This window comes from Malania oleifera, chromosome 2, assembly GCF_029873635.1.
Source record: "Malania oleifera isolate guangnan ecotype guangnan chromosome 2, ASM2987363v1, whole genome shotgun sequence".
In the NCBI taxonomy this organism is placed as follows: domain Eukaryota; kingdom Viridiplantae; phylum Streptophyta; class Magnoliopsida; order Santalales; family Ximeniaceae; genus Malania; species Malania oleifera.
Window position 1 is genome coordinate 37,336,814 of NC_080418.1, and position 11,695 is coordinate 37,348,508.

The 11,695-nt window shown below is 36.3% G+C and overlaps 1 protein-coding gene across 1 annotated transcript; it reads right to left on the bottom strand.

Annotated features, from left to right (window-relative positions):
• Positions 1-10,348: 10,348 nt before the first annotated feature.
• On the bottom strand, positions 10,349-11,413 carry LOC131148133 (uncharacterized). The gene is made up of 2 exons (XM_058097873.1): positions 11,037-11,413; positions 10,349-10,892 (listed from the first exon to the last, which is right to left on the bottom strand). The coding sequence occupies exons 1-2, from the start codon at positions 11,411-11,413 to the stop codon at positions 10,349-10,351; spliced, it is 921 nt and encodes a 306-aa protein (XP_057953856.1).
• Between the last annotated feature and the right edge of the window lie 282 nt (positions 11,414-11,695).

Here is an 11,695-nt window from a genome sequence, read left to right on the forward strand (position 1 = left end):
CCAAAAGGGGGAGATGGAAAGAGGCAAAATAATGGGAATACAATGGATGCATCTTGTGAGGGGGAGCCTTCTTGGGCTTAACCCTATATTTTTCCAATTGTATTTGTCATCATCAAAAAAGCGGAGAATGTTAACCTTATAGGTCACGCCCGATTTTGATAATGACAAATACTCCTATATTTAATAAATATCTAACTCATGTGCAAGTTCATATTAGCATATCATCAATGCCACGAGAAAGCTCAAAGCTTGAAGACCAGTTCGTATTTTCAGTTGTAATATATTTAGTACTCTATTTGGTCTGTAATAGTAATTAGGACATTTGGTTTGTAATAAGCACACACAACACATACATGGTTTATCTTGTAAGCTCAAATCAAATCATAATGCAAAATGACCTTAGCATGACCTTAAGGCGTATCCTTCGGTCGATCGATACCGGACTTTTTCGGTGTCTTCAAATTGGACCCCAAGTGACCCTAGGACACTCACATATACACATTTATTTGTTAGGCACTTGAATAGGGTTTATGTGCTTCCAGATTGGACCGAAATGCACACATGGTGCACTTTCGGTCGACCAACACATTCAGTTCATTTTGGCCTAGTCGACCGAAACCAAGGTCAACAGTTGACCAAGGCCCTGGTCGACCGAACCATAATAGTTCAAAAAGCCCTGATCGATCAAAACCCTTTTTGGTCAACATTTTGACTCCCTGGTCGACCGAACCAGGTAGTTCAAAAGGCCCTAGTCGACCGAAACCTCCCTAGGTCAAAAATTTGACCATCTGGTCGACCGACCCTTTTTGTACTCCAACTACCTGATCGATCGAAGGGTCCTTGGGAGAATTACCAACTGCCTGGTCGACCGAACCAGCCAGTTCAAAATGGCTTGGTTGACCGAATCTCGAAAAATTGAGAAATCGCCCTCTCCTGGTCGACCAAGCCCTTAGTTCAATATTCCCCTGGTCGACCAAACCATATGAGTCTTGGTCGACCGGACCTCTCGGGTTGCCATAATTTTTACCCCGGATAAATAATTCTTAAACAGGGTTAAAATGGTTTAAGTGTCATTAAACTTTTCCAACAATCCTTAATAGGTCCCCAACAGTCAAATATTTTGGTATGTCTATATATACTGTTTCATTTGGGAGAATTAAGTGTGATTAGCAAAAAAACCAAAATCAAAATCTCTCTCTCAAGCTAAATATTTCCCATTGCTTATACTCTTTAAAAATCCACTCGAGCTTACCTTCTTCATCTATCTACATCAATCGATTTTTCTTTGATAGCATAACCTAAGTATTCTTAGGTGGCTTTTCTAACAAGCCTACCCTAAGAAGACTTGTGTTAAACTTCCTAGTGTTGCATTCTCATTGCAATAGCTTAGGAGGTTTGTATTTGGTTTTGGCTTGCAAAAATATTTTCAAACCTACTCAAATATCTTCTGAAATCTTTATTGAAATATTTATGAAAAGATATTTGTGTTTGTTACATTAATCTTTGTGACAATATTTATTCAAGTATATATCATTTACTGAATACAAAGATTATTTACTTTGCAATCCAAGCATATACATATTCACGTGATTAAGATACTCTTCTAGTTGATATTCTTAAGGCTTGATACTCTGTGTGAACACGTTTGATTGAATATTTTGAAATACACATATTATTATTGAAACTCTCACGTGCGTACTACACTGATAGAAAATCTATTTGAGAGTTGAACTACTTAGACCACACTGAGCTTACATTATTAAATCATCTGTAGTGTATGTGATATTGTGCGCATTTGTGGTACAAATATGCTTTACATGAAAGCACCCATGTATTGTACCTTTTGATTGTATATCTAAGAGATTCTAAGCGTGGCTTGAAAGGGCGGTAATCCAGTTTGATAAGGATTGGTGTAAAGGTTGAGGTCAGCCCTGTGATAATTTGACCTGGTTGTATAGGTGTCCCTTCACCCGTTTAAGTGAGCAAGTTATTGTGCTAATCCTTGTGCTGGTTAGCCAAGGCGGGGACGTAGGCAGTTGGCCGAACCTTGATAACATATCTGCGTGTCACCCTTTATTTACTGTTTTCTGGTGTTTGTGTGATTAATTAAACTGCTTCGTTTAATTTTTGATATATTTATATTATTCGCATTAGATTGACCGTAGGGTTATGAACATACTGCTGTTAGGAGGAATACCTAGGGGATAAAATTTAAAAATACCAATTCACCCCCACTCTTGGGATCACGGTAAAGCTAACAATAAGCATGCAAGTGCAGAAGTATTAAAAGTGTAGGGAAGAGAAAGCACAGCACGATATTTGTTATTGAGGTTCAGCCAATACTGCCTACATCCTCGCCTCAAGCTAACAAGTAAGAGGATTCTAATAAGTGCTCGCTTAACGGGTGGAGCGTCACCGATTACAACTTCCTCTTCTTATTGGGCGAGGAATCCCCCAGGTCACATTACAGGACTGACACTCCTTCACAAGACGCAACACCTAGTTCTTTTAACCAGATCTGAACCAATCCAGTGCACGTTACAGGCCAGTACAATCCCCTTCCGACCACATATCGAGAATACAACATATATTTAATAAAATTTTTCATACAAATAAACACTTCTCAAATAAGTAGAGATGTACAACAATAAACACAAATGCCCTCAAGTATGATGAAAAATGAAGCTCGATAGAGTTTACATGACAACTCGCAAATATGTATAAATATAAGAGTTAATATGCGAGAGTATTATAATAATGATCTTTGAATGAAGATATAATAATCACTAAGTGTATTTTTCAAAGATCTTAAGCATCCAAATAATATCCCAAAAATATTTTTCAAAAATGAGGTATAAGAGATATTAGGGCTTAGGCTTGTCAAATGCATTATTTAAATACCCACAATACAAGCCCTTGAATCTTATAATGAGGATGTGTGAAATTTATGAAAGTATATTCATCTTCAGCATTGCAGTGAATTACCTCATATATTCTCATTATCTCGTGAGTTTACAAAGACCTATATATATAGTAAAAATTACAACTGAAACTGATAACTGATGACAAAGTTAAATTAACAGCTTAACTGACTTGCTGTTACAGATAACAAAAATCAGTTAATTAACTGGTATCTGCTGCTGCTGTTGTTACTTCTTCTCTGTTGAGATTAACACTCCCTCTCAAGTCACAATCTGTAATCTTTGTGACTTGTATTGAAGAAACTAACTTACCTTTTCTTGGAGCAAAAATATACTTCAAACCAAGCCTTTCTAATAGTCTTGAAAAGGAAGATAATCCTCTAAATCCTTGGTGAAAATATCAGCTACCTGGGAATTTATTGTAACATGAAAGGTTTTTATCATTCCTTCCATAATTTTGTTTCCTACTAAATGAAAATCCACTTCAATATGTTTTGTTCTTTCATAAATTATAGGATTTGCAGCTATGTATAAGGCTGCTTGATTATCACAAAATAACATTGCTGGTCTTGGATGTTCAATTTTTAAATCCTTAAGCAATTGTAATACCCATGTAATCTCACAAGTTGCACTTGCCGTGGCTCTGTATTCAGCTTCAGCTGAAGATCTTCAAACCACTCCTAGTTTCTTTGATTTCCAAGATATCAATGACTCACCTAAGTAAACAGCATAACCTGTCAAAGATCTTCGTGTGTCTAGGCAACCATCCCAATCTGCATCACAAAAGGAATTAATATGCAGCTCTGAATTACTTGGGAAGAAAATTCCTTTGCGTGGTGAACCTTTAATATACTGAAGTACTCTGTTGGCTGCAAGCTGATGAGGTTCCCTGGGTTGAGATACAAATTGGCTTAACCTATGCACATCATAGGTAATGTCTGGTCTTGTTAGAGTTAAGTATAACAATCTACCAATTAATCTTCTATATTGAGTAGGATCAGCAAGTGGTTTACCTTCATACTAGGACAATCTCAAGTTTTGTTCCATAGGAAATTTAACAGGTTTGTTGTCAATAAAACCTGTATCATTTAGAATTTCCAGTGCATATTTTCTTTGATTTAAACTAATTCCTTCATCAGTTCTTGCTACTTTAAGGCCTAGAAAATATCGTAAAGATCCCAAATCTTTCAATCTAAATTTAGCATCAAGGACATGCTTCAAATTATCAACACAAGTAGGATTGTTGCCAGTAATCAAAATATCATCTACATAAACCAATAGCACTATGAAGGAACAACCAGACATGTGAGTAAATAATGAATAATCAGACTTTGATTGAACAAAACCCATCTACAGAATTGTGGTAGAAAACTTTTCAAACCATTGCCTTGAAGCCTGCTTGAGTCCATAAAGACTCTTATTTAATTTGCACACAAGATGCTCCCCTTTGCTGTGAAATCTTGGTGGAAGAGACATGTATACATCCTTAAGTAACTCTCCATGAAGAAAAGCATTATTAACATCAAGTTGATGTAAATACCACCCTTTCACAGTAGCTAATGCAAGAACTATCCGTACTGAAACAGACTTGGCAACAAGAGAAAAAGTATCTGAATAATCTAAGCCAAGTTGATGAGTAAAACCTTTGGCCACCAAACGAGCCTTATACCTTTCAATGGAACCATCAGGATGATATTTAATTATGTACACCCATTTGCAACCAATGGGAGATTTACCAGGAGGTAATGGAGTAAGAGTCCATGTATTATTAAGTTCCAAACCAGCAATCTCTTTGTCCATGGCTTCTCTCCATTCAGAAAACTGAACTGCTTGATGGAAAGAAGAAGGTTTTGAAGGTGTAGAATTAACAGCCATGACAAAAGAATGAAAAGAAGGGCCAAGGTGAGAGTAGCTTAGACCAGTAGAAATGTCATATGGTAAACCAGGAGCAGGTTTGTTACTGACAAGTTTACAAGAATAATCTGATCAGTAAGAAGGAGGATGATGAGATCTAATAGACCTTCGTAAAGAAGGAATATAAGGAATAGAAGGAGAGGATGAAGTATCTATAAGATCAAGATTAATAGGAATATTGGCTGAAGAAGTAGGATTTTCTAAATCAAGATTAGAAGAATTATGTTCAATGGAAGAGCTATGATTTTTAGAATCTGTAGGTGAAGTGAAGTGAGAAGAAATGGAAGGAGAAACAAAAACAGAATTAAGATCATATGTAATAACCATCAATAAAATATAACATAATAAATAAAGATGGTCAACCCAAACCCATGTGTAGCGAGGACACCTGTCAAGCACAGCAGAAAACCTAGCAGCAGTAAACATACAATCTTAAATATCCAATCATAAAACATAATACCAGAGTTATTTACATTCCCAAAATATTGTATTTATTTACAATCTTTCAAAAATTCAAAAATGACACTAAGACCTTACAACAAAAATCTCCTAGTCCTAATTCAACGCTTACCCTTCTAGTAGGGAAGCTCCACTCACTCAACAGCGGCCTTGACCCTCCGGTTTCTCTAGGTTTCCTGAAAAATGTGTTAATGTTGGGCGTGAGATACTTCTTGTTAGAATTGGTGTATTCCCAAGAGGGGGGGTGAATTGGAATTTAAAATTTATCGCCTAGGTTAAACTAAATAAACAGCAGTATATACACAACCTAGGGTCAGTCTATTCAATTTCCAAATGCGTAGAAAAATATAAAGTGGAAATTAAGGCATACGCATCATTCACCCATAACATACATGTGCGGTAAATATAACGTGCTGAAATGTAAATGAACACACGATATGTTATCGGGGTTCGGCCAACTGTGCCTACGTCCCCGCCTCTAGCTCGTAAGTCGGAGGATTCCACTAAAGGCTCACTTAAGGGTGGAGCGACACCGTTTACAACCAAGTCAAATTAACACAGGCCTGACCTCAACCTACACCAGGTCAATTAGCGGGGCTGACCTCAATTTACACGTCTTAACAGGATGACGCACCTAGCTTTCCTAACCGGGTCTAAGCCAATTCGGGACTATTCCACGGCTAGTCTCCCTCTTCAGGCCCGTGCCTGGAAATACAGCAGTATTTGAAATACAATCAAATGGTACAATGAATAAGCTTTCGTGTAAAGCTGATATGTACCCATATGCGCGCGATAACATACACCACAATATGAAATAATATGTAAGCTCAAATGTGGTCTAGATGGTTCAAATCTCAAAGTATTGTCTATCAGTGTAATGCGTACGTGAGAGTGTCAATACAAACAATCTTTGTATCACAAGTTATTCAACAAATAAGTTCACACAAAGATGTCATGTTTCCAGTATTTCAATCAACAAGATATCTCAAGTATATGAGTATTTAAATGACGTATATCCTTGGTTTGCAAAAGATGTGTAATTTTTGTATTCAGCGAATAATATATAATTGAAAGAATATGGCAACAAAGATCACAATCACACAAACAAATATCTCTTCAAAATATTTTGCAATATAAAAGTATAATAGATATTTGGAAGTGTTTGAAAATTTTTTGCAAACAAACACAAATACACTCTTCTCAAGATCTTGCAATGAAGGTGCAAGCTTAGAAGATCTAACAAGGTTTTCTTAGGAAATGCTTATTAGCAAAAGCCTCCTAAGAATCCTTAGGTTTGGCTCTCAAGAAAATCGTGTCAAACAAGTAGCATAAGGAGAGCAAACCTATTAAGCAAAACACTCAATCAACTTACAAAATATGTAGGCAATGATAGAAGGCAAGTATGAGTGGTTTGAGTAAAAAAATGAGTAGTATAGGGTTTTTATTTTTCAGAGAATTTTTCCCTAATCAAGGTGGCTAATCTACTATTAATTTTCTCAAATGAACTCATATATATAGGCAAGGGAGAAAATATGACCATTGGGGACCTATTGGGTATTATTAGAAAAGTTTAATGACGTTTAAGGCATTTTAACCCTGTTTATAAAATATTAACTGCGGTAAGAAATCAGGGCAACCCGAGAGATCCAGTCGACCAGAAATGGTTCGGTCGACCAGGACTTAAATGGCTCGGTCGACCAGTGGACTTTTGAACTAAAAGGCTCGGTCGACCGGGGAGGGAGATTTCCCAAACTTCCGAGGTTCGGTCGACCGGGCCTTTTTGAACTACATGGTTCGATCGATCCTCCGGTCGACCAGGTAGTTGGAGTACAAAAGTGGTCGGTCGACCGGGAGGTCAAAATGTTGACTCTGAGGTGGTTCGGTCGACCGGTAAGAAATGAACTGTGAAGTTTGGTCAACCGGGCCTTGGTCAAACTGTTGACCTAGGGCCGGTTCGGTCGACCAGGCCAAAGTGAACTATGTTGGCCGATCGACCGAAAGTGCACCAAGTGTGCATTTCGGTCCCGTATTGAACCAAACAAGTCCTATTCAAGTGTCTAACAAACATATGTGTATATGTGTGTGTCCTAAGGTCACTTGGGGTCCAATTTGAAAACATCGAAAAAGTTCGGTGTCGGTCGACCGAAGGGTACACCCTAGGGTCTTTCTAAGGTCCTTTCTCATTCATGGTTTAGTTTGAGCTTACGTAATAAATCATACATGTGATGTGTGTGAGCTTATTACAAACCAAATACCTACTTACTATTACAGACCAATATAAATATATTACAATGAATAGAATTTGGTCTTCAAACTTTTCTTGCTTTGTGCACATCTTGATCTTTTCACCTTTAGTTCCTGCACAAAACCTCAAACGTTCATTAGATACAATGAGTATTTGTCATAATCAAAACCAGGCGTGACCAATAAGGTCAACACTTCTCAGTAAGGGAAAATAAACTAAATACAGTTGTGTGGTAATATGAACATTTAATGCAATTATACATATACAGTACGTTTCATAATTCGAGAAAACATTCATCATATCATACTGAATAATCATACATTTTCATATTTGCTAATAACTCATAACGTACATAAAACATCCATTATAACTATAATACTGAAAATAAACCCAAGATGAATAGCTAGCTGGTGTCATGTATTACCCCCCATGACGGGTTATGCAGCTCGAAGGCGGAACCTAACAATGGCTGGCTGACCACTGCTGAATCAAATAAGTTTGTAAGTACGATGGGCCCGCCACACCCTGGTCTAGACTGCCAGGTGGACGTCCACACTCTATTGAAAGCCACATCGACTATCTATCTCACATCCCCTCGTGGGATGGTTAGCACTAATCTAACGTAGATATCTGATCTACAATATAGCTACGATACCGAGCTCCTGAACTAAATAAACTAACATCCGGGTTCTGATAACATATAGTACATAATTTCGTAAATAAGGCCTCGTGTCAAACATTTTATAAATACGGCCTCGTGCCAAAATCATACATACGGCCTTGTGCCGAAATCATAGTAAATAATGGCCTCGTGCCAAAAATTGTAAATACGGCCTCATGCCGATAGCATAAATACTGCCTCGTGCCGATATCATAAAATACATGGTCTCGCGCCAATATCGTGTCAGGTATTTACATTTAGAAAATAACTCATTTTCAAACTCAATATAACATAACTCGTCTTTTCAAAATACCTGAAAATATACTTTACTCGTAAAATCATTCATATCATGATTCACTTTATATAAAATAATGTTCATGCCACACATATGCCGTTTAAAGTCATACTTCATATTCTAAAATCATCATTTCTAGCATCTTATACATATATATACATTTTAATCATAATAGCAGTATTTTCCACACATACTGCCTTTTGTTTCTGTTTTTATTTCTCGCCCTCTTAATTAGACAAATTCCATTTTATTCGGGTCGTTACATCATAAGATTCAAAAGTAGAATAAGCGAAAACAAATTTATCCAAATAAGATATAAAAGGATTAACAGATTCTTTAAAAGGAAAGATACATTCATAAAATTGAACATCTCTAGATATGATAACAGAATTAGTTTCAATATCCAAAAGCTTATATCCTTTAATACCATGAGGGTAGCCTAGAAACACACACTTTCGAGCCCTAGGAGCAAACTTGTGCCTATTGTGAGAGAGAGTAGAAGCAAAACATAAACAACCAAAACATTTTAAATGAGAATAAGAAGGAGACTTGCTGAAAAAAAATCTCAAAAGGACTTTTATTACCTAAAGATTTAGAAGGAATCCTATTGAGCAAATAAACAGTAGCCAGTATGCAATCACCCCAGTAGCTCAATGGCACTTTGGACTAAAATACCAATGCTCTTGCAATATTGAGTATATGTTGATGCTTCCTTTCAACAATTGCATTTTGTTAAGGAGTATCAACACAGCTCAATTGATGTAAAATTCCATTTTTATGAAAAAAATCTTTAAGAATGAATTTAGTGCCATTGTCACTTCTGATGATTTGAATTGTGGTATTAAATTGTGTTTTAACCAAGGCAGCAAATTGAGGAAGAAGAAACTGAGTATCAGATTTTTGCTTAACAAGATAAATCCAAGTACACCTAGTAAAATCATCCACAATTGATAGAAAGTATCTAAAACCTTTAGGAGTACAAGTAGCAAAAGGACCCCATAGATCACAATGTATTAGCTCAAAAGGTTTATTTGAAGCATTATTACTACAAGCAAAAGGTAATTTTTCTGTTTAGAAAAATGACAAACATCACAACATTCTGGTTTATTAGAAATATTTACATCAAGATCATTTTTAAGCAAAGAAAACTTGGAATAAGAAGGATGACCTAGCCTAGTATGCCACAATTCTGAAGAAGAATAACCAACAAGAGTATGATTGACAGCAAAGGCAGTATGCACAGCAGAGTCTTGCAACAAATACAACCCATTGTATTCTTTACAAAGTCCAATCGTGCTCCATAGAGCAAGGTTTTGAATGAAACAACAATTACCAAAAAAATATAAGGCAACAATGAAGATGTTTGGTAAGTTTGCTAACTGAAATCAAACTAAAACTAAATGTAGGAATACACAGAACATCGGTAAGGATGAGAGTAGAAGAAATTTAACTGTGCCTATGTGTGTGACTAAGGCCTTTTCCCCATTTGGCAAATAGACATAAGTTTGTGCAATAGAAGTAACAGAGGTCAACTGAGAGACAGAATGGACCATATAGTCAGTAGCTCCAGTATCAATGATCCAATCATTGGATTTATAATTATGCATATGAAGAGATGGAGCAAAAAATTGAGCAAAAAATATGGAATGAGATAGATTTGGTTGAAACCAAAAAGAGTTACCTAAAAAATTAGACAAATAAGAAGGAGTAGAACTGCTACAAGAATGAAAAGAAGATTGAGAAGATGAAATGGGTGCTGAAACAGAAGTATTCTGATGAGAGACTTGAGTACCAAATCCTGATCCAATTGTTGAATGACTTTTCAAAAAAGTAAGCAACTGCTCACATTGAGCCTAAGTAATTGGACATTGTGTTAAGGAAGGTTGTTGTGTTTGAGGCATGATTTCTGATTGAAGACCAATTTGAGGCAATGAACCAACCACTTGATTAGCCATAATTTTGTGACCTCCTTTAAGTTTGTACCCTGGAGGATAACCATGAAGCTTATAGCATTTATCAGCTATATGACCTATTAAGCCACAATAGGTACAAATTGGTCTTTCTTTCTTAGAATACCCTCCTCCTTTACCGCCATTGAAATGCTGAAATTGTCCTTTGTTGTGATTAACAAACATTGCAGCATCAGCATTTGCTTCAATATTATAACCTGTAATGCCATGACCAATGTTTCTCCTCTTTTCTTCTTGTATAACTAAAGAGCAAACTTTGCTTAATGAAGGAAATGGTTCTATTAGCAACATTTGACCAATAAGATTGCTATAACTATCATTTAAGCCCATCAAGAATCTGAAAACAAGTTCCTTATGTTGAACATCCAATTGAGAAGCCTTGGATCCACAAATACAAGCGCAAGAACAAACAGTAAAAGGCTGATAGCTGACAAACTCATCCCATAAAGTCTTGAATTTTGTAAAGTAAGAACTTACTGAGAGTGGTCCTTGTGAAAGATGAGAGATTTCTTTCTCAAGTTCAAACAATCATGGTGTATTACCCTGTGAAAATCTATCCTTAAGATCAAACCACAAATCCTTTGCATTATTGATATACATCACACTAGCTTTCAATTCCATACTCAAAGAATTAGTTAGCCAAGAAAGAACTGTAGTGTTGCAGCGACTCCAAGAATTGAATAAACGAGAAGAAAGATCTGGTTCTGCAATCGAGCCATTCACAAATCCAAACTTGTTCCTAGAACTCAAAGCCAAGAACACTGATCTAGCCCAACTCATATAATTTTCTGGACCTATAAGAGGTTGAGATGTAAGAACAAAACCTGGATTCTCATTCGCAGGAAGAAAGTAAGGATTATTAGCATATTCATCCACCAATGTTGTACTTGAATTGGACACAGATTGCGAAGTAAATGTTGTCTGCGATGAACCAGTAGCAGAAGCCATTGAAAACTTGAAGAAACTCAAATTCAAGAAGTCAAAAATTCTTCAATGCTTGAAGAAGCTCTGATACCATGTGAAATTTATGAAAGTATATTCATCTTCAGCATTGCAGTGAATTACCTCATATATTCTCATTATCTCATGAGTTTACAAAGTTCTATATATATAGTAAAAATTACAACTGAAACTGATAACTGATAACAAAGTTAAATTAACAGCTTAACTGACTTTCTGTTACAGATAACAAAAATCAGTTAATTAACTGGTATCTGCTGCTGCTGTTGT

Excerpts from the sequence above, each read along its gene's own strand:
- LOC131148133 (XM_058097873.1), bottom strand. The coding sequence starts at position 11,413 with ATGGCTTCTGCTACTGGTTCATCGCAGACAACATTTACTTCGCAATCT. Across the intron at positions 10,893-11,036 it reads AATAATGCAAAGGATTTGTG|CTATCAGCCTTTTACTGTTT; the intron begins GTTTGATCTTAA and ends TGAGTTTGTCAG.